Source organism: Mus caroli, chromosome 9 (assembly GCF_900094665.2).
Source record: "Mus caroli chromosome 9, CAROLI_EIJ_v1.1, whole genome shotgun sequence".
NCBI classification, from domain to species: domain Eukaryota; kingdom Metazoa; phylum Chordata; class Mammalia; order Rodentia; family Muridae; genus Mus; species Mus caroli.
This window is the reverse complement of record NC_034578.1, coordinates 41717569-41741257: the sequence shown is the minus strand read 5'-3', so window position 1 is coordinate 41741257 and position 23689 is coordinate 41717569. Positions and strand designations below refer to the sequence as shown.

Sequence of the window (23689 nt, the reverse complement as noted above, 5' to 3'; positions counted from 1 at the left end):
TAGCCTCACTCAGCTCCTTGAGGACATGGATTGGGTTTTATATATTTTAATATTCCTCAAGGGTGCCAGGGCCTCACTGGCTTCTCAAGAAGTATTTGATTTGGATTGTCAATTTATGACGATAATTAATTTTTGTAGTAAGCTTCCAGAGAAATGTCTTTATGGAATAATGTTTTTTTGTAGTGGTTTTATAGGAGAATAAAAACGTTTTAAAGTGAAGCTGAAAGACAAATCTTAGACATCAAAAAGAGCTGGGAGTAAGTAGACATGGTCCTCACACAGGAAGTAAGTTTCTGTCTATCTGTGGCTCCAGAAGCCCTGCATGTAAAGGGTTGTGGCAGGGCTTGCAAGTCGCTTCCAGTCTAACATCAACTTGCTTCATGTGAGTGAGTCTTATATAAACCTCTGACCCTTGGCTTTTGAGTCTGTGTGGAGGGTTTGCATCACTCAGAATGAAACCTTTTTAGATGTGTTGGGTTACAGAAAGCATTTCCTGTACAGTCAGACCGAGAGCTGTGAGTTGGGATTGTTCATCTAGATTACTAAAACTCTGGGCAGAATTAATACTCACACCAGGCGTCTTCCCGCCGCCAGGCCTCCATTGTGGTGTTAAACTGTTAGAATTTTTTAATTTAGCGCTGGGAATTGAGTATCATTGCCTTCTTCTGTTAAGTAGATTACTATTTAGTTTATTCTCTTAAGTTTCATCAGTTCCCTTTAACCAGCTATGCTCATACAGTTCTTAGAAGCCGGTTTACTGCAGGAATCCTGCGAGCGGCACCAAAGCAAGGGCGGGCCACTCCCTGGGGGCATGGTTGCTGCCATCAGAAACAGAGAACAAACTCAGACTTCACGTGTAGTTTTACAGTGCTAACCATGCTGGTCCTCACTCACAGAAGGAAGAAGACAGAAACATGGAATTCCCTCTTACTTTCTCTGTTCTTCTGTTCTGTTTTTGTTTTTGAGACCAGGCTGGCCTTGTATTCACAGAGATCTACCTGCTTTTGCCTCCCAAGTACTGGAATTATAGGCATGCCATACCCATTGGTCTGTTCATATTCTCTCTTTCCCTCCCTCCTTCTCCTCTTCCTCCTCCTCCATAATTTTATTTTTTGAAATTCACAGTGCATTCCAATTGCATTCTCTCTTCTTCTTGAAAGACTCCAGTATCAGAGCACTTTAACAAATACCAGGGACTTTCTTTAAAAAGTAGTTAATGCCATCTAATATGGGCTTCTCAGAACTTGATAGCAAGCTTCCAAACATGAAATAGTTATCAATAGACCATGAGTTCTCCGACTATATTATTTGACCATTATGTCCTAAAAGATAATGAATTGACAGAGACCTTGGAAGCCTTGTTGCTTTTTTAAATGGGATGTTCATGTTATTCTTCACACTGCCTTTGTGGTGAGATGGCCCTGTTTGTTTTAGAGGGAAGGAAGTTGTGGCTTTCTCAGTGATACCCAACTTGCTATTGGTCATTCAGTAGCCCATAGTCCTAAAAGGAAAGATGAAACTTGACTTTGCATCTTGATGAGAACAAACCAGGAGAGAACTGAACTCTTACAGGGGAAGCATGCACTTGAGAGCCAGGCATGACAGCTCTGCCTGCAGCCTCTGCACTTGGGAGGGCGAGTCAAGAGAATCGCTGCTTAGTGAGTAGCAGGCCATCCAGGACTACATCCCAAGACCTTTATCTCAGAAGGAAAAAAGAAAAAAAGAGGGAGGGAGGAGGGGAGCAAAAAACAAACAAACAAACAAACAAACACCCCTAAACTTGAATTAGGCTATAACTTAAATGAAGGTAACTGCTTCAAGGTGGTCAGGAGCCAAGTCCTCTTACAATGAGAAGAACCGTCATCCAAAGTGAACTTAGTGTTTGTTTACTATTCCAGCCCACAGATCTGGTTCCCTGAGAGAGGAGACTAACTCCCCCTGGTTGTGATTCTTAACAATTTTCTGCAGTGTGCCTGTTACTCGGGCTCATTTCTTTGTCTTTGATAAACAGATGAGCCAGTTGAGACTTGGAACCTGGGGAGGCTGGAAGAGTATTTGATTTCCTTGTTTTCCTGAGAAAAGTTCTCACCTACCCTTGAACTTGCTGTGTAACTGAGGACGGCCTTGAACTCCTGCCTCTCTTGCCTCTGCCTCCAGGTGCTGGAATTACAGGCCTGTACCCCATGCTCAGCCTTGATTATTTGTTTTTAATGATTCTGTGAAGTAATTTGGGTCACAGCCAAGGATCTGAATAGCCTACTGTCTGAGCTGCTGCGCAGCCCACTGGTTTGCTTTTAAAGACAGACGAGCTACGTTATGACTTCCTCTTTCTGAAGCAGGTTGGGTGAATTCACCTGGCTCATTTGCTTAGCTCTCTTGGGCATCTTTGTTTCTTGTTCTTGTTGACGTGGAGTGGGTTTGAAGGGCACTGTCTCCTCCTGTTAAGGTATATAGCAGTTATGGTCCTCGGGTGACAGTGGCTAGGTAGAACTGAATTAGAAGCTTGGAAACTAGAGTTCTTTTTTGTAGATTGAAAGTGTGGCCTCCTATTGTTACTGAAGAACAGTGTGTTACCGTCTTTGCACTCTTTAATCCTGGGTGACCTTTCCCTGTTAATGTTTTTTTTCAACAACAGTCGGAGATCATATGTAAAAGAGCTTCAGTCTCTTCCTCCCTGTGGTGCATTCAGACAGCCAACTGTCCCCTGGATGCACCTGCCATCAGAGAGAATCGGCTCTCACCCCTGCTGGCCACTTCACAAGACACTGATGTTAGTTCAGTTACTTTTTTTTCCTTTTCTTCTCTTTTTAAAGCAAGACTGTCATTATGAAAACTAGTAACAGAATTATTCCCAAGAACCATTCTGTTAACATTGGTTTTAAGAGCTTCAACCTTCAGATTGTCAATCCCCAAAGTATCTTGCAAAGTGCTATAATTATTTTAGTACTTACATTCATGTTATATTTTAAGATGAACTTTAAAAAAAGAACTTAGATAATAAGCCGGGGGGGGGGCGGAGGGGGGAGTAGCTTGTCAAGGGATGAGACTCCAGCACTTGTCACTGATTTCTCAGAAATTTGGGGATCCCAGGTTTTATACAAGGTGATAAACATTTAACTACTGAGTTATTGATTTGTTTTTATTTTGAAGCATGTTTTTGTTTGTTTGTTTTTTTGTTTGTTTGTTTTGTTTTAAAGACAGGATCTCATGTAACCCAGACTGGCCTGGAACTCTATGTAGGCCTGCCTGGCTTCTGCCTCCCGAGTGCTGGGATTGAAGGCGTCACCTCCACACCAGGAGACTGAACTCTTGATCCTCCTTGCTTCCGTAGTTAGCAGCCCATACCCCACACTGAGGCAGAATCTTCCTGGACTGCCTAGGCTTGCCTGTCTTCCTGCTTCAGCTTCCTAACTTACTGGGGTCACAACAGTTTCTGTGTTTATTTGACAGTTGGTTCTGTTATACTGGGCATAAAAATAGAGAAACTTAAAAACTATTCTCGAAGTGTTTGATAGTGTTTCCTTCTCAGTTTAAGGGAACTTGGCAATACTTCTACGCCACCTTCTCTAGTCAAATTGCTCCTTCCTCTGTACGGCCATTTTCCCCTTGAGCACTGGATTCCGGCCCTTCTCTCCTTAGTCAGCACCCCGACAGCCCCTCACCCAGTCCCAGTATGAAATCATCCATCTGAATACACCCCTCCTTTGAAATCACCCTGGCCTGTCCTTCTCCAGTCACTACTTGTGTTTGCCACCCCTTTACAGCAGAGCTCTTTAAAGTGTTGTGGCTGCTGTTGCCACTTTCTCAGGCTCCCTCAGCGACTGCATTTGGGCTTTATCCCCAAGCCTCAGCTTTCCTCAGGATCCCCCAGGGTCTGTGAATAGACCTTGTCTGATTAACCCCCTCCACAGTGTTTGAAGCACCCCCTTCTCTTTCCCCTGGCCTCCAACCCTCTGTCCTCACCAGCTATTAATTTCTGCTGTTCAGCATGGCTCTCTCTGCACTGAGTCTGCCTGGCTGTGGAGCACCCAGGAGCCCACCTTCTGCTGCCTTCTTTTCCCTTGTATGCTGAGAACTACTGCATAAAATTGAGTCTTCAATACTGGCTACTTTGTGGAGTTCCCAATTCTATAGCCAAGTGCATATTTGACCTTTTTATTTAGATAGTAGTAATAATTAATAATAACTTGGCTAACATTTATTGAATGTTTGTTGTGGGCCAGGCTATATTGTGATCCCTCGTGTGTGTTTCCTCACATGTTAGGCATTTGAAATCCTGTAAGTATTTCACATAAGCATCTCCCAAAAGTCTTGGGTCTTCCCCCCAAATCTTTGCTATTCTCATTCTGGTTTGGATCAAGTCTCCACGTAGTCAGCTGCTCAGGCCTAAAACTTCATAAGAGGTATACTTGATTTCTCTTCATTCCTATCTTAAATCTAAGCTCAGTAAATTCTCTATACTACGTCTAAAACATACCCCAATTCCCAGCTTCCTCTCGCCAGCGCTGCTACTGAAACCCCAGACTCTCCCTTGTCCTTTCCTGCCTGGACTCCCTCTTCCCCTGTCCTTACTGCTGCTCTTTCCTCACCGGAGTTTGTTCTTCACCCAGTTATTATGGATTCCAGTATCAGATATGTTACTCAAGTTAAACCTGGCAGTGTCTGCCATTGCTTATTGTGAACTGCAGTTCTTCAGCTATGGCCACAGGTGAGAGATGGCCTCTGGCCTAGAATGCTTTTCTTCTGCCTCTGGCTGCCACACTGTGTTGGTTGCTGTCTCTAGACTTTTGCACTTTTGTTGCTGGGCTGTCTGCGCCATCGAGGCCTTTGTGTTTAGATTTTCCTCATTTAGGTCCAACCAGCAAGTTTGTCTCTGCAAATGCCAGATGTTCTCTGTTGTAGTATACGAACAGCAGACAATGTATAAAGAGTAAAAGTTTATTTATTGGTTTTTCACACCTGTAATCCCAGCACTCAGGAGGCTGAAACAGGAAAATTGTTGTGAGTGTGAGACCAGCCTGGGCTACATAGTCAGCATGGGGCTGCAGAGTGAGACCTCTCTCAACAGAACAAAAGAGCCAGATGAGACAAGAGGATTGCCTGGACTTTATATTGAGACCCTGACTCAAAACAACAAACTTCAAATATTTAATGTAACTTTTGTTCTTTTGTACATTTGTATGATGTGTGTGCATGTATGCTTGCATGTACATGTGTAGGGACTAGAGGTCAACTGTGGGGGCTTAGAGGTCAACTGTGGGGGCTAGAGGTCAGTTGTGGGGGCTTAGAGGTCAACTGTGGAGGGCTAGAGATCAACTGTGGGGGGCTAGAGGTCAACTGTGGGGGGCTAGAGGTCAATTGTGGGGGGCTACAGGGCAACTGTGTGGGGGCTACAGGGCAACTGTGGGGACTAGAGGTCAACTGTGTTGGGGTTCAAGGTCAACAGTGGGGGCTAGAGGTCAACTGTGGGGGTCAGAGGTCAACTGTGGGGGGCCAGAGGTCAACTCTGTGAAGGCTAGAGGTCAACTCGGGGGGCTAGAGCTCAACTGTGGGTATTCCTTTTGCCACTATCCACCAGAGTTTGTTTTGTTTTTAAAAGAATTATTTATTTATTTTACCTATATGAGTACATTGTAGCTGTCTTCAGACCCAATAAACACAGCATGGGATCTGATTATGGATGGTTGTGGTCATCACGTGGTTGCTGGGGATTGAACTAGGACCTCTGGAAAAGCAGTCAGTGCTTTTACCACCGAACCATCTCTCCAGCCCTCTACCATGTTTTTTTTTTTTTTTTTTTTTTTGGTTTTTCGACCTCTACCATGTTTTTAAAGACAGGGACTTTAATGAAACCCAGTTTGCCTTTTCTCTAGACTGACTGGACAGTAAACTGGGATCTGCCTGTCTCTACTCTCACTGGTATTAAGGTTACAGATGCATACTGCCACACTGGGCTTTTATGTGGGTGCCCGGGGTTTGTACTATAGTCCTCATGGAGGGCACTGCACACCAAATGGACCTTTTCCTCTCCAGGTTGCTCTTGGTTTAGGTGTTTGTTACAGTAATAGGAAGCAAGCTAGGACATTTCCCATCAGTACTGGTTAGTGTTTGTCCATGTGACACAAACTAGTGACCTGGAAAAAAAGGAAACCTCTTGAGGAAGTGCCTCCATCAGATTGACCTGTAGGCATGGTCTGTAATTGCTAAATGGTGTAGAGGACCGGGGCCACTCTGGACAGACACCGTTACCCTAGGTGAATGGGTCTGGATAATATAGGAAACATCTTGAGTCAGCCAGTGAGAAGCGCGCCGGCCACCATGGTCTCTGCTTCTCTTGATGGAGGACTGTAATGTGTAAACCCAATGAATTTTTTCCCCCGAGTGGTTCTATCAGAGCAGGCTGCAGCAGCATCCATGTGTCTTCAGGGTCAGACAGTGCCTGGCAGCCTCTCAGTAACCACTTGCTGAGTGAATGCCTGCTGATCCCATTTGAGTTATGGCTGCTGGCTGCTTTCCTTTCTGCACTTCCCTTCCTGCTATAGTTCCTTATGTAGCATCATTGCTGAGCACTGTGCTCTTCACCGTGGTTGAGTTTTGCCTTTGTTTTTACTCTTGTCTTGTGCGGATGGGTGTTTGTCTCTCCTCAAAAGTAATTTTATTCATTTCCATGTTCCACTGTGTATGTGTATGTCGTTGCTGGGGACCAAACTGAGCCGTAGCATGCTGGGCAAGCAGTTTATCAATGAGCTGCAGCTTCCAGCTCCATTCCTATTTCCACACTATCACTGGCTTCCTCCTGCCTGTGTACTGCAAAAATGTCAGCTTTGCTATTCCACTGTACAACGTGAGTCGTTCAGTGTCCCATGGCCTTGTTTCCCTTCTCCCAGGCAAAGCTCGGTGGACTCACTCCCTCAGGATTGTTTACCAGCCTTGCTATTTTCTTTACTTTCTTTCCCTGGTAACCTGATCTAATACAGATTAAGCACTTCCATGTTCATCACATCAGATGTGTTTTCCTCAGGCCAGTGTTTCCAGTAGACAACAGAGAAAGACATTTCTAACTCAGATATCCGAGGCGTTCTGCCTTCCTATTCTTGGATGTCTGTCTTTGTTCTGTACACCCAATTTTAGTGACTGTCCCCAAACTAATCAGCCTAAGCCAGGCACCTGCAGCCTTCTGTTAACAACCTCCACATCAAAACCGAAGGTCAGGCTGGAAAGACTTGGTTGCTAAGGGCACAGACTGCTCAAAAGTTCTGATCCTAGCACCCATGTCTGATGGCTCACAACCACCTCGAACTCCAGCTCTAGGGGATCTGATGCCCTCCTCTCGTCTCTGTGGGCAAACCTCAGACACATACATAAAAAATTTAAAAACAGAATAAGAATGCTATAGAATGTTTGTGAAATTTGTCCCTTCTGCTCAACCCTCTGCCACTGTAGTCACTGGCTGTGTAAGCAATCTCAGAGTATATAATGTCACACACACCCAGAATACTAGCCTGGCTACATGAGATAAATAAAAAATAATAATAATGGGTGAACAGATGCAAGGACTTTCTCTGTCTAGCTTATCAAAAGGTGGGCAGCTTACTTACCACTGTGTCTCTGTCTTAATCACTCTTCTGTCCTGAAGAGACACCATGGCCAAGGCAGCTCTTATAAAAGAAAGCATTTAACTGGAGGCTTGCTTACAGTTTCCGGTGGTCCTTTGTCATCGCAGTGGGGCACATGGGAGGAGCATGTCAGCAGTCATGACACTGGAGCAGTGGCTGAGAGCTGCATCCTGACCTAATTGCCAAGAAAGCCTGGCTTCCCTTGGAATCCTCAAAGCTTGGCCCCAGTGACACACCTCCAAAAAGGCCACACCTCCTCATCCTTCTAATCCTTCTTAAATAAATAGTGCTGCTTCCTAATGACTCAGCATTCCCATCCTTCTAATCCTCCTCAAATAGTGCTGCTTCCTAATGACTCAGCATTCCCATCCTTCTAATCCTTCTCAAATAGTGCTGCTTCCTGATGACTCAGCATTCCCACCCTTCTAATCCTCCTCAAATAGTGCTGCTTCCTAATGACTCAGCATTCCCATCCTTCTAATCCTTCTCAAATAGTGCAGCTTCCTGATGACTCAGCATTCCCATCCTTCTAGTCTTCCTCAAATAGTGCTGCTTCCTGATGACTCAGCATTCCTGTTGAAACCAGCACAGTCTCTAAAAGTGTAACATGTTCAGAAAGGAGTTCTATGCAGTTTACAGAGTCGGAGGGTGGGTTATGTTTTCCATGTACATGCAGCCCGTGAGTACATGTAACTCATAGGCTTATTGTTACAGAGTTCTTTTCTGTTGGTTTGTTTAAACACTGGGACATTGACATGTTTTTTTTTTTTTTTCATTGATGTTTTAGTATGTAGTTATAGACAGTTACAGGAAGGAAAAAAAACAACCTAGGTTTCCTTGGGTAGCTCAAGCTGACCTCAGGCTCTGAGTTCTTGCCAAAATGCTGAGATTACAGAGTGCTGGGATTTCAGGTGTGTGCCGCCTGCCTGGAGACTCTCCAACCTGCAGAGAGAGCCTTTAAGATGCAGTCACATGTGCTAGAGGGTAATCTTTGAGCACTTGGAGTCCTGTCAGACCTATGATCTGCGTCCCACCTCCCCACCTTGCTCTCTGCCTCTGTGCTTTGGTTTATTTGCTGGGCCAGAAAAACACTTGGTCTCATTCGCAAACTTTATCCTATCCATCCTGTGTGCAGGATGAGATTTAAAAAAAAAAAAAACAAACAAAAAAAAACAAACCTAAAACATTACTTTCTTGGTTCTGGAAATTGAATTTAGGACTTTGTGTCTTATTTGTGTTAGTAAGCACTCTACTGTAGGGTGTCTCAGCCCTCCCCTCCCCCTAAACACAACTTCCAGCAGCATCATCAGAAATATCATATACTTCCTTTGAGACACTCCTCCCATTGGCCTGAAACTTATCAATTGGGCTAGAGTGGCTGGCCAGTAAGCTCCAAGTGTCCCTCTGTCTCTACTTCCCTAGCAGCGGGATTACAAATGTGTGTGTATGAAAGAGTTCATCACACTAAAGATTTAGTATATTCATTAGCATCTTAATTTTTATGGTGTCTCTGTTAAAAACTATGTTTTTCCAAAGCAGTCTTTATATTTTAATTTAACTTGTGTTTCTTTGATGTGTATGAGTGTTTTGCCTGCATGCAAGTATGTGAACCACATGTATGCCAGTGTCAGGTCCCCTGAAACTGGAGGTACAGGTGGTTGTGAGCTGCCATGTGGGTGCTCTCCAGCCCCTTTGGCCCCTTTCTGGAAGTTTTTAAGTACATCCTCCGTTATCGCCTGTGGCTACTTTTGCACACTGTAGATCATCACATGAACTCATTCCTCCATTAGAGCCAAAACCTTGGGTGCCTCTTGGTCAGCCTCTTCTCTTTCCTCTCCCTCAGCTTCAGATCACTTCTCTGCTCTCCCTTTAGATGCCACGAGTAAGCGAGTGCTCAGAGTACTTAAAGTTCAGCGTCTGGCTTACTGTGTGTAATGTCACTGAGAATGGCCAAATTTCCTACCTTTGAAAGGCAGACTGTAGATACGGGCCCTATCTTCCTTAATCATCTTCTGCTAATGAGGCCTGAGGGGCACACACTCGTTCAGCATATGAACCTGGTTCCTTCGCTGTGCACCCATTTAGGATGGGAGGGTTTCATGGTTCCATCTTTAGTTTTCTGACGCACGGTCATGCCATTTTTTTAAATAGCTGTTCTGGTTTACACACCACCTACTCTGCACAGAGAGAGGCTTAGTTTTCTTCCTTCCTCACCAGCTCTTGCTGTCATACTGGCCTCTCTAATAGCTGTAAACCGCTATCTCATTATGGCCTAACTTAGCCCCTATGCATTCCATGTATATGTTATTTTATTTGATTAAACCCAGAAGAACATGGTGCATGCTAAGTATATGCTCTACCACTGAGCTATACAGTCTCCAACCCCTGGTCCCTAAGGATTCTTTAGATTTTTTTTGTGTGAATGTGTGTGATACCTTGTATGTGTGTGATGTTTTGTGTCATATGTACACATACAGAGATCAGGGGACAGCCTTCAGGCCAGCTCTCTCATTTCACTGTTTGCATCCTGGAAACCAAACAGAGGCCATCGAGCTTGGCAGGAAACACCTTTACCTGCTAGGCCAGCTCATCACCCCAGCAAACACATTAAAAAGGAATCCCTTGGACTAAGCAGGCATGGTGCACACCCCTGTAGTCCTCGTGCACTGGAAGCTGAGGCAAAAGGATCATGAGTTTGGGGCCAATTTGGGTTACATAGCAAAGGCCCCGTCTAGGGAAAAGAAAAATCCCGTCTAATTAAGTACTAGTAATTATGAGTGTGAGTCTTTAAAATACAACAGAAAACCTTGGTATTTTATAGCAAGTAGCAAGAGACTCAGAGGGAATTGTGCCAACAGAAGTGATAGCTAACAGGAATAAATTCCCACAGGGGAGGTGTTACTCTTTTTAAAGTGTAGCTGCCAAAATATACAGCTTGCCTCCTGGGTGTTTTCGTCTCTTAGTTCTTGTGGCCTCCTCATCAGATTGAACCAAGTATAACGATGCCAACTTAGACCAACTTAGACGCCTGAAAGCAAGTGTCTCACAAAGTGAGTGTGTCAGGAGTGATTTTATTTTATTTTACTTTATTTTATTTTATTTTTTATTATTTTAAAGATTGTATTACAGGTAGTTGTGAACTGTCTAATGTGGGTGCTAGGAACTGAACTCTGGTCTTCTGGAAGACCATAATCACTCTTAACCTCTGAGCCACCTCTCCGACCCCTCAGGAAGGATTCTTTTCTACATGTTTAGTGGGCCCACAGACGCCTTGTGGCTGGCATCAGTCTCCCTCAAGCTGGAGTCATAGGCAAGTGTGAGCTGCCTTGGATGTGGATCCTGGGAATTGAACTCAGGTTCCCTGGAAGACCATTGCATGCTTCTGACCTCTAAGCCACTTCTCCAGCTCCACGGGGGTGATTTTGATACTATGTTCTTTGATTTTTTTTTTTTCTCATGGATTCAGTAAAGCTATTGTAATTGGAGGATTTTGAGTTTTCAGACATTTTAGAGACAGATGCTGAGAAACGGTTACTAAAAGGCACATGTGGGCTGTATAGCACGTATTAATGATGTAAGGTTCCCAGGAACCAGCAGGAGTAGAGAGTGAGTCATGATAGGCCTTGCCCATCTCAGGCCAGGGCTGACAGAGCCTGTTTAATAGAGATGTGTTGGGATGGTTGGTGGTGATGGCTTAGGTATTAGGAAGACCACCTGGTATCACAGGTGGGGTATTATCATTTGTGCTGTCGTTGTTCTTCCGAGACTGAGTGTCTTATGCAGAGTAGATGAGGATGGCCCCAAACTTCTGATCCTCCTGCCCCACGTCTAAGTGGGATGAGATACAGAGGTGTGTAATCACACTGCATCTTACGCCGTGCTGGGGGTCATGCTTGCTAGGCAGCTACTCTCCCCGCTGAGCTCCTTCCCTGTCACAGTAGAGATGTTTTCAATGTAGCTTTGGCGGCATTCCACCTTAGCTTGAGAAGTTAAGGATTCTAAGGAGGCGGTTTCCCCCCCCCCACACCCGCCCCCAACCTCCAGACTGGTAAATTGGGAAGCATTAAGAAAGGCACAGAAAACCGACTATTTTAATTGCTATAGGGAGAGGAAATGATTAAGTGTCTGAACAATGGCATTTCATAAGGCTGTTCCCGTACTTATGAACTGCCATGCCTGGTGGTTACAGAGGATCAGATCTCCGCTCTCGAGCCCTAAGAGACGCCATGTTGTAAGTGACGGGGTGGTAATGTTTTGGGAGAATTTTGAAATCTACTGAGTGTTTCTTACCCAGCGCATACTAACATAAGAGGAAGAATGAGCAGTTCCCAAATGTAAGCATGTTTTTATTCTGGACTATGAGTTAAGTCATATTTTGTTCTCACATTAACAAAACTTTGGTTTTTGGAAAGAAAGCTGAGGTTGTGCCTGCCCATCCTTGCCTTAGGTACTGCTTGGAAACAGGAATTGTCTAGTTTCCGACTTCTCATCTGGAATATAGCTCTGGGTAGGACACGTGTGTGGGTGGTTTAAAGAGACCCAGGAGATGAAGTACCACTTTGAAAAGTTTTCCTAGTCTTATATAATTCTGTGAGGCACAGATTTCCATGTAATTTTCTAAATGCTTTTACTAAGTTTTGTATGTAACATTATTAGCTGTAATATTATTTTGGGTTGAGGTTCTCTTGTGGGAAGTGTATTCTTACCACTACCAAAATAAAACAGTCTTTTTGAAATGCAGTCTCACTATGTAGAATTTATTTTTCTTTTTCAAAGATAGGGCCTTACAATGTAGGCCTGACTGGCCTCATTGTGCTGGTGCTGGGATTAAAGGCATTTCCCAACAAATAGAATGCATAAAGTATTCATGAGCCAGGGAGTTTAATAGTAAGAGTGTGCTTGGAAGGTCCTAACTAGCTGCCCTATAGTTATGGCTACGAGTAGTGAATTCTACTTAGGGGATGACATTGGATAACTTACTTTAACATAAAGCACCGGACACTAAATATGATTCAATATTATTTATAGAGCTCAACTTGACTAGGGGTTTTTCAATCTTGGAGCTAAGAAAACTGTTGAACTCTAAGCAGCCTAGCCTCCAGGAGCATCATTGACTTCGAGGGACAGGTTTCCGGCTCTTGCCTATACGTTGTCTAGGAATGCTGTGCTCCTCAGATGAGGCCCTGAGGAAGGAAGGGGTGTGTGTGTTGGCTGGGTATGGTGGCACACACTTTTAGTCCCAGCACTCAGGAGGAACTCTCTTGAGTTTAAGACCAGCCTGGCCTACAGAGTGAGATCCTGTGTCAAAACAAAACATCAAAGAAATAGAAAAGGAAAATTCGGTGTACTAAGTGGCCCTAGGACCCCTTGGCTATGTGCAGCACAGTATCTCCTGCTCAGAGTCTTCAGCTGGGCTTGTGCTGGGTGTGAGGGTGTGGCAGTGCCTGTGTTTGTGTGTGCACTGCCTTGATCTTTTGGGAAGCTAGGACTGCTACCACATTACATGGTCCTTGGTATCTGACTAAGGTGAGCAATGGAGCCAGCCAGCTGAGAAGCCAACTCGGATGGGAGTGTAGTGTACAGCGGTGAAGACTTCTTCTATAGCAGTCTCTACTGGTATTCTGCTGGGTATCTTGCTTAGGGCATTTTCAGCTTGGCTTCCCTTAAGTTCTTGGCTATTTTTAAAAATGTGTTTACTTAGGAATCTTAGTTAGTGTAGAATTTGAAGTTCAGAGTTGGAAGAGACTTTGACATAACAATGGCAGCCCTTGTCCTCATTAGGTGGTCTGGGTCACTGAAGAGTGTACTTTTACTTTAAAGCGTAGTCAAGAAATAAGTATATATTTCAAATGCAAAAAAAAAAAAAACCCAAAAAACAAAAAAACCCAAACAAACAAAACAACCAACCAACCAAATAAACGGTTCTTGGGTTGAAATATAGCCTTTAGGGGAAAGGGTCCGCACTGTGTGTTACTGGGTATCCTGGAACTCATTATGTAAACAAGGCTGGCCTCAAACTCTGCGTTAGCCTCCCAAGTGCTAGGATTAAGGGCATGTGCCACCATGCCAGCAGCACAGCCCTTTTGACTACACATTCTTTTCTTGTTCAAATCTTATTCTGAGACAAATGTTTCCTATCAGTTTAGAAAATACTTGGAAAAACTCTGAACATTGACAGTTGAATGACTGCCTGAGAGCTCAGTGGGGCCCGCACTGTCCTGTAGGACTTTACAGTTAGGAGTGTACAGACAGGCTTTGGGAACATTTGCAGTACCCATGGTGACCCACTACAGTTGCTGACAGTGAGCACTATGGTATTCATCTCTTTTCCATGAAAACAAATAAATATCTCACCTGTTCACGTATAGTTGCTTGCACTGAGCTTGGAGTATAAGACTCATGCAGTTAGGGGTGTGGCCTGCTGGGTGCATTTGGCAATATGCAGACACTGTGAAATACACGGATTGGCAGGGTGTTAGATGAGCCTGATGTAAACAAAGAACAGATGGACCAGAAGCTTGAAGGATCTGAAAATGGGTGTTTTGTGGCTTTAGTTGTAGAATAGATAGTTTTGTTCTGTGGGTACTTTATTTGAACCCTTCAATTATTTATAGGTTTAATTTAACTATTGTGGTATTGAAGAGATTACAACAGCAATAACTGCACTCACTTTAAACATAGGTTCCTTGATTGTTACCTGTTATGTGTGTGATCTTGGGCAGGTCATTTGGCTAGACTTTTGGTCTTCAACTACAACCCTAATAAAAGTAATAGGAATATGCATGTTGCTTTTAGAAGTGATTTTTATATAAATGGTCTGCTTCCCTTTCTCAGTGCTCAATAAGAAAAGAAATGGAGGGAGAAAGTGACTTGTCAACACTTACATAGCCTGAGAATAGCAGAGCTGAGTCCTAAAGGGTTTCTTTGTGTATCTCTGTCTGTTCTGGAGCTCGATCTGTAGACCAGGCTGGCCTTGAACTCATGGAAATTCACCTGCCTCTACCTGGGATTATCATCTTTCTCTCTTTTAAAATTTTTTTTTATTTCAAGTTTTTTTCTAATTAGATATTTTCTTCATTTACATTCCAAATGCTATCCCCTTTCTTAGTTTCCTCTCCGAAAGTCCCCTATACCCTCCTCCCGCCCTCATCTTTCTTTAAGTACTTCCTTCTTTATTTTATTTGTGTGTATATAGATATTTTGCCTGCACTTACGTTTGTGTACTGTGTACTGCTCTGGTGCTCTGAGAGGCTGAAGAGAGCATCAGACCCCTTGGAACTAAAGTTTTAGGTGGCTGAGTCACCGAGTGGGTGCTAGGAATGAAAACCGAGCCCAGGGGCTGGAGAGATGGCTCAGCGGTTAAGAGCACTGATTGCCCTTCCAGAGGTCCCCAGTTCAATTCCCAGCAACCACATGGTGGCTCACAACCACCCATAATGAGATCTGACGCCCTCTTCTGGTGTGTCTGAAGACAGCTATGGTGTACTCATATAAATAAAATAAATCTTTAACAAAGAGAGAGAGAGAGAGAGAGAGAGAGAGAGGAAGGAAGGAAGGAAGGAAGGAAGGAAGGAAGGAAGGAAGGAATGAAGAAAGAGAGAGAGAAAGAGAGAGAGAAAGAAAGAAAGAAAGAAAGAAAGAAAGAAAGAAAGAAAGAAAGAAAGAAAACTGAGCCCTCTAGAGATCAGCCACTGCTCCTAACAGATGAGACTTTTAAAATACCTTTTCACCTTAGTCTCAGAGGGAAAAATGCTGCCTACAGCCTTTAAGAGTTGAACTGCTGATTTGTCTAAAATGTTTCATGTGCTTGGTAAGTGGTTAAGGGCCTTGTTAGCACCTGGCTCTAGTTTTAAACTGAGGAAGAGCTCTTCAGTGGGAGTGCACTCCTGTTGTCCTGGCGCTGTCCACAGGAGGAAACTTTGGAGACTTTAAATGTTGGGACACAGCTGGGGATTTACCAGACTCTGGGATCGTGCTGTTTGTTTGTGGAATCTGAAATATTCTCTCCCCTCGCGCCTGCCCCCCCCCTCTGTTTCTCCCCCTCCCTCTCCTCCTCCCTCTCTCTGTCTTTCTAGAAAGAACTTTTTTCTGATTCAGTAAATTCATACAATCAGATGTTTCAATAGACTTTTTCTTGAGAACTTGTCCAAAATAGCCTAAATGATTCTTAGTATTTTTAAGGTAGGTTAAAAGTTAAAGGTAAGGAGAGTTTTTGCTTTTGTTTTCTCTAAGCAGAATTGGCAATAAGAGGTTTTCCTGTCACCGTGTGTGGTCAGTTTATGATTCCTGTTGCCATCACTACTGCCCACCATTACATCTCTTACCACAGGGCATTTTAAGGTGGTACCATAAAATGCACGTTGAGACTCTCCAATCTCAGATGTACAGAAATCACATCTGAATAGCTGCTCCTGCATTAAGGAGCTGACAGTTAAGGCACTTACAGTCTCTGATATTTAGCAGGCAAGAGACCATTATAGGGTTATGTTATTATTCCCTATATGTCTGTAGCTATAAGGACTTGTTATATTTGTGGCTGTGTATTTTTTATACTGATTTGCTTATTTGTATTAAAATTATCTTTGAAAGGTTTGGACCTGTATCTATAGTTTGAAATTCAGGACTATCCCTTATCTAATGCTCACCAGAGATAAGCTTTCTATGCGTTGTTGAGTGATTGCACAGCTACTATGTGTAATCTGTGTACTCTGTGACTGAGGCCGTGACTTTATAGACTGTTTGGATACTGATGACTGGGATGCACACACCAACTTTCCAATGCATTTGTTTCATCTAGGCCTTTCCTTTGGATTTATTCACATTTATGTTTTTGTTTCTGATTTTAAAATAATTTTCCTTTGTTGTAGGATGAGCAGTTCTTAGGTTTTGGCTCAGATGAAGAAGTCAGAGTGCGAAGCCCCACAAGGTCTCCTTCAGGTATGGCCAATGAAGCATGTGTCACAGATCTGCATTCTGTCTGTTAGGAGAGTGTGGCTTCCTCCTGCCTTGTTGTGAGTAAGGATGATTGCAGCCCAGGCTAGGAAACTGTGAGCTAGACTGGGCCGACTGGTTCCTGCTGCCTGTGCTTGTAAATTCTTCACTCTGTGTTCCTGGGTAATACTTGGGCATGGGAAGTAGGTTTCTACAGAATGATTTTGGGAAATTTGGTTAAATTTATTGTGTTCTATTCTGTAGTAGTATTTATGCTTGTGTGTGTGTGTGGGGGGGAGGAATTGGCTCTTGTTTTTTGGTAGATGAAATTTAATGTTTTATTGTCAAAGAACCAGAAACATGTTGACACTATATGATACCATTTTACCTAACCCTTAAAAGGCTGTACTAAAATAAAGAAACTGAAAATTATGCGGATGTTTCCAGTTATTAGCATTGTTTATCAGTGTTCTCAACAAAATTCTAGACCTACAAGCAGTTTCCTAAGATAGTCAGTGGACTTTACCTTTATTAGCTTGGATCACTGAGCTGGAGGAAAGACTTGAGGCTCTGTTGATGGGAAACCCACTCCTCATCTTGTCAGTATCTAGACTTCTAGTAAGGTTTTGTTTATGTGGATAAACAGACTAGTAAAATATTCTATTGTTAGATGTTTTTATTCTGTTTAGTTTGTGATGGTTGCTGACATTTGGGTCTCATTTGGAAGTCATTAAGTATTATGTAGTAATCCAATTAAACACCCAAGCTGATAACTTTTGTGTGCCCAGTGATGGTATTCCTGCCTGGTTACTGGTACCAGTCAGTATCTGAGGCCCTGTTTTTTAGATGGTAGCAGTGGTTTCTTTAAGAGATGATGGAATCTAAGTCTCTGTAGAAGATTCTTACTCTAACTCTTCATTTACAGTTGATAAAAATGAGGACAGGGCTTTGAGCCAGTGTGCGCCTCGAGTGTAAGAAGCTAGGCAGCCGAGTAAGGACCCTTCTCTGCTCTGCTTTTTCTACTTGCCTGTGAAAGCTTCTTTTAAAAAGTGATATAGAAGTGGTTTCAGGGTTGCTGAACGAGTCTGGCAGCCCCGTGAAATGCCCCACGGTGTTCAGGAGTCGAGTCTACAGCCTCAGGGAGGCTTTTCTGGCATCAGTTTACCTTAACTGTCGTGCTTGTTATCTGGCTATGTATTGCTTAGATGAAGTGTTATCTACTGTCTTATAGTCCAGTGCTTTGGTTATAATTAGTATACATTGAGAATTGATTTGTAAACTCTTAATCTGTTAAGGGGAATTGCCTATGCTACTTGGTAAGTACTGCACTTGTGTTTCAGGTTCAGCCACTGGACCTGGTGGGTTTCTGTTGTGTTGCCAAGCAGCTCCACAGCACAGATGTTCATAGTGTCGGAAAGCTCTTTTGATGCCTAGGAAGGGCGAGAAGGTTGTACTATATAACACTGAGAAGCTAAGGAAGAATTTAAAAAACAAACAAAAGCCAAACCATAGGGATTTTTTGGAGTCAGGGTCTTACTTTGTAGCCCAGGTTGGCATAGAACTCACTGAGTAGCCCTGGCAAGTCCTGGGGTCACAAGTGTAAGTGTGAGCCATCATGCCTGGCTGCTGGAGCCAGTTCTTAGTGCATTTTCAGTGCAAGCTGTTAGGTGTTAGGGGAAGTTGTGCTCCTTAGCTGTCTTCATAGTAGCAGGCTGGACATCTTTATAATTTTGGAGATTCCTGTGTGTAAGATCTCAATATGTAGCCCTGGCTAGAACTCCATAGGCAGACCAGGATGACCTTGAACTTGTGGGTAGTTTCCTGCCTCTGCCTCCTTAGTGTTGGGTTTCCAGGTGTGCTCCATCACACCTAGCTTTCTCTTTTATCTGAAATAGCAGTGATCTGTCTTCATAAATTGTTGATTTGACCTTCACATCAGCTGGGGCTAAATCTTTCTGTATCTTGGGACTAACTAGTTTGAGAAGCCTTAGCAAAGCATAGACTAAGGCGCACATCACACAAGCCACTGACTGCTTTTGTAAGCTCTCGTGCTCCGTGCTGGTGATTGTGCCGATGTCTTGTGAGTAGGCATTTTTCTGAAGTAAGCCTTTCTTAGTTTACTCTACCAGAACCAATTGAAAATACAGGATGCTAAGCTGCCCGGGAAGGCGCCTCTTTGCATGAAAATTGATATTGTTCAGATTTATTCAAAGTCAGTTACAGATTGAAGAGTTGGAATGTCCATTGTCATCTTGGTTGAGTTGGTGTTTTTCTTGTGTGTGCTTTTGTTTAGGTGTGGTTGCTCTGTTTTGTTTTGAGATCAGGTTTTTCTGTGTAGCTCAAGGCTAACCTCAGACTTGTCAGCCTTTCTGTCTTAGCCTCCTGAGCTCCATTCTCGGCTTTTGAAATATGTTCTGAACTGCCACTCTTTGTGAATGAACTGAACAATGTATTACAGATTTTAAAAAAATGGTTATTTTATTTATTTGTTTGTTTGTTTATTTATTTTTAATTTTAGAAAAGGAATAAAAATCTTGCTCATCTGAGGAGCAGAAATTTCTGTTTTCTAGGTCACTTCAATTGAAAACCTTATTTTGATTTTTATGTCAAAAAAGTAATTAGATTTTTTTTCAGGTGGGGTGTTACTGTGTCATTGAGGTAAATATTTGGTGAGAAGAAATTAAGCACAATTAAGATGTAGCATTGACTCAGTAGTCCCAATGAGCTCGCTACAAAATGGCCTGTGCTAAATTATATTCAGCTTATCTAAGACCTGAACTACACAGCTAAATATATGCTCTTCATTGTTTAATTTCCACACACAGTTAAAGCTAGTCCTCGAAAACCTCGCGGGAGACCTAGAAGTGGCTCTGACCGGAACCCAGCCATCCTCTCAGACCCGTCTGTGTTTTCCCCTCTAAACAAATCAGAGACCAAATCTGCAGATAAAATCAAGAAGAAAGATTCTAAGAGCATAGAAAAGAAGAGAGGAAGACCTCCTACCTTCCCTGGGGTAAAAATCAAAATCACACATGGAAAGGACATTGCAGAGTTAACACAAGGAAGCAGAGAGGATAGCCTGAAAAAAGTTAAACGGACCCCTTCTGCTATGTTCCAGCAAGCCACAAAGATTAAAAAGTTAAGAGCAGGTAAACTGTCTCCTCTCAAGTCTAAGTTTAAGACAGGGAAGCTCCAAATAGGAAGGAAGGGGGTGCAGATTGTAAGACGGCGAGGAAGGCCTCCATCCACAGAACGGATAAAGACCCCTTCAGGTCTTCTCATTAATTCTGAACTGGAAAAGCCTCAGAAGGTCCGGAAAGACAAGGAAGGAACACCCCCTCTCACAAAAGAAGATAAGACAGTTGTCAGACAAAGCCCTCGAAGGATTAAACCGGTCAGGATTATTCCTTCTTGTAAAAGGACAGATGCCACAATTGCTAAGCAACTCCTGCAGAGGGCAAAGAAGGGGGCGCAGAAGAAAATTGAGAAAGAAGCGGCTCAGCTGCAGGGAAGGAAGGTGAAGACGCAGGTCAAGAATATCCGACAGTTCATCATGCCTGTGGTCAGCGCCATCTCCTCCAGGATCATCAAGACTCCCCGACGGTTCATAGAGGACGAGGATTATGACCCTCCAATTAAGATCGCACGCCTAGAATCTACCCCAAACAGCAGATTCAGCGCCACGTCCTGTGGATCCTCTGAGAAGTCCAGTGCCGCCTCCCAGCACTCCTCTCAGATGTCTTCAGACTCCTCCCGATCCAGCAGCCCCAGTATCGATACCACCTCAGAATCTCAGGCCTCTGAAGAGATCCAGGCACTTCCCGAGGAGCGCAGTAATACCCCTGAAGTTCATACTCCACTGCCTATTTCCCAGTCCCCAGAAAATGAGAGTAATGATAGGAGAAGCAGACGGTATTCGATGTCTGAGAGAAGCTTTGGATCTAGAGCAACTAAAAAATTACCAACTCTACAAAGTGCCCCCCAGCAGCAGACCTCCTCCTCGCCACCTCCGCCTCTGCTCACCCCTCCCCCTCCACTGCAGCCAGCCTCCGGCATCTCTGACCACACACCTTGGCTTATGCCTCCCACCATCCCCTTAGCATCACCATTCCTGCCTGCTTCTGCTGCTCCCATGCAAGGGAAGCGGAAATCTATTTTGCGGGAGCCAACATTTAGGTGGACTTCTTTAAAACATTCGAGGTCAGAGCCACAGTACTTTTCCTCAGCAAAGTATGCCAAAGAAGGTCTGATTCGCAAACCAATATTTGATAACTTCCGACCCCCTCCGCTGACTCCCGAGGATGTCGGCTTTGCTTCTGGTTTTTCTGCATCTGGTACTGCCGCTTCGGCCCGGTTGTTTTCACCACTCCATTCTGGAACAAGGTTTGATATTCATAAAAGGAGCCCCATTCTGAGAGCTCCCAGATTTACTCCAAGTGAGGCACACTCTAGAATATTTGAGTCTGTGACCTTGCCTAGTAATCGGACTTCTTCTGGAGCGTCCTCTTCGGGAGTATCTAATAGAAAAAGGAAAAGGAAAGTGTTTAGTCCGATTCGGTCTGAACCAAGATCACCTTCTCACTCCATGAGGACAAGAAGCGGAAGGCTTAGCACCTCTGAGCTGTCACCTCTCACTCCCCCGTCTTCTGTCTCCTCCTCATTAAGCATTCCCGTTAGTCCTCTTGCCGCTAGTGCCTTAAACCCAACTTTTACTTTTCCTTCTCATTCCCTAACTCAGTCTGGGGAATCTACAGAGAAAAATCAGAGAGCAAGGAAGCAGACTAGTGCTCCGGCAGAGCCATTTTCGTCAAATAGCCCTGCTCTCTTCCCATGGTTCACCCCAGGCTCTCAGACCGAGAAGGGGAGAAAGAAAGACACAGCCCCGGAGGAGCTGTCCAAAGATCGCGATGCTGACAAGAGCGTGGAGAAGGACAAGAGTAGAGAGAGAGACCGGGAGAGAGAGAAGGAGAATAAGCGGGAATCAAGGAAAGAGAAAAGGAAAAAGGGCTCAGACATTCAGAGTAGCTCTGCTTTGTATCCTGTGGGTCGGGTTTCCAAAGAGAAGGTTGCTGGAGAAGATGTTGGCACTTCATCTTCTGCCAAAAAAGCAACAGGGCGGAAGAAGTCTTCGTCACTTGATTCTGGGGCTGATGTTGCTCCTGTGACTCTTGGGGACACAACAGCTGTCAAAGCCAAAATTCTTATAAAGAAAGGGAGAGGAAATCTGGAAAAAAACAACTTGGACCTCGGCCCAGCTGCCCCATCCCTGGAGAAGGAGAGAACCCCCTGCCTTTCCGCTCCTTCATCTAGCACTGTTAAACACTCCACTTCCTCCATAGGCTCCATGTTGGCTCAGGCAGACAAGCTTCCAATGACTGACAAGAGGGTTGCCAGCCTCCTAAAAAAGGCCAAAGCCCAGCTCTGCAAGATTGAGAAGAGTAAGAGTCTCAAACAGACTGACCAGCCCAAAGCACAGGTACTCTTTCCTGCCTCACATGTTAAAGCCAGGTTCATGGAGCCCCGTCTTGGGGCAGGTTTGGGTTAGGCTAAATGTTTGAGCTGCATCAATTATAGGAGCTAGGCGGCGGGGTGTATGTGCAGTGGTCCTTCAAGGACCTGGAGCATTGTAAGAAGTAGAAAATTATGTTCTACAGCAACATAGAAGGGACAATATAGGTAGGGTGGAGGAGTAGTTGGTTTCCATATAGCGACCTAACGGCTAGGATTAGTTCCGAGTTGTATGCTTTGCCGATAGATTATAATACATTGATCAGGTATACTTCGGCTTCATTTCGTTGTAATTGCAACATGCATGATTGTCTTAATTTGTGGCTTATTTCATACTCAGGGTCAAGAAAGTGATTCATCAGAAACCTCTGTTCGAGGACCCCGGATTAAACATGTCTGCAGAAGAGCTGCTGTGGCCCTTGGCCGCAAACGAGCTGTGTTTCCTGATGACATGCCCACCTTGAGTGCCTTACCGTGGGAAGAACGAGAAAAAATTTTGTCTTCCATGGGGAATGATGGTAAATCAGGGAGGGCGACCTTGGAGCTTCGCTGTCGTTCTGCAGGTGCTGGTGGGCTAGTCACAGTTCCTTAGACCAAACAACAGACCAAAGCCAGATAGCTGCAGGGCGTTAAGTATATAAAGATTTTGTCAGAGGAAGGGCCACAGAAAGAAAAGGTACCCAGGGAAGACTTGTAAGCCATCAGATGCTGATGCGAGTGTGAGTCCTGAAAGGGAAGAAGAATGGGCAAAGCCTTCCTAGACTGCTGTGCAGTAGAAGAAAGGCTTGACAAGGCTGTCAGTCATTTCTTCTCTCAGAAACAATACTGACATCTGTCTTGGCCACACTAAGAACCTGCCTGGAGGCAGCTGTGCTGAGCGTGACCTCTCTGTACCAGTGGTTGTCGGGACACAGCAGTTGGAGCCCTTGTCTTTTACACTTCCTGGAATAGAGGTCTATGAAGCACTCTATGAATTAGGCTTTCAACTGCTTCTCTGAATAAAACACCATGGTCAAAAGCAACCGGGGAGGAAAGGGTTAATTTCATCTTATAACTCTTAGGTACCACGGAGTCACTGAGGAAAGCCAGGGCAGGAACTGAAGCTGAGAGCCTGGAGGACCACTGCCTACTGCCTCGATCCTCTCGGCTGTTAGCCTCTATTTCTTATACAACTCAGGACCACCTGTCCAGGGGTGGCACCAGTCATGATGGGCTGGGCCCCGACTCATCAGTCGCTTCTCAAGAAAATGCCCTACAAACTAGTCTGCAGGCAGAGGCATGCTTTCAATTGAGGTTCCTCTTCCCAGATAACTGTGGCTTGTGTCACGTTGACAAAAACAAAACAACCACCAGGATAGGCATGTCCTCATGACTGCCACCTGACTCTGCAGTGCTGGGTGCCTTCTCCTGATGGTTAGTCATCTAGAGAGCTCCCAGAAGCTCTCAGCTTGCTCTTGACTTGCAGGCAAGGTGTTTTGTTTTCGCACTGAGATTTTTGCTTTCATCAAGCTATCGGTTGAAGGTGTTGAAAAGCATTTAGATAATTATTTTGAACACCTCTGAGTTCTGTGTATGACTATATTGTAAATTCTTCTGTTTTGACTAGCAATCCAGGTGAGGTTTAATGTATCTAA

At 44.2% G+C, this 23689-nt stretch overlaps 1 protein-coding gene across 4 annotated transcripts in view; it reads left to right on the top strand.

Moving 5' to 3' along the window:
• The window catches only part of Kmt2a (lysine methyltransferase 2A), a 77090-nt gene that overhangs the window by 12356 nt on the left and 41045 nt on the right, over nt 1-23689 (top strand). For all 4 annotated transcript variants that reach the window (XM_029481723.1, XM_029481722.1, XM_029481724.1 and 1 more), the window contains exons 2-4: nt 16484-16553; nt 19373-22023; nt 22396-22573. In XM_029481723.1, coding sequence (XP_029337583.1) covers nt 16484-16553; nt 19373-22023; nt 22396-22573 — 2899 coding nt within the window. The remainder of the gene's footprint in view (nt 1-16483; nt 16554-19372; nt 22024-22395; nt 22574-23689) is intronic.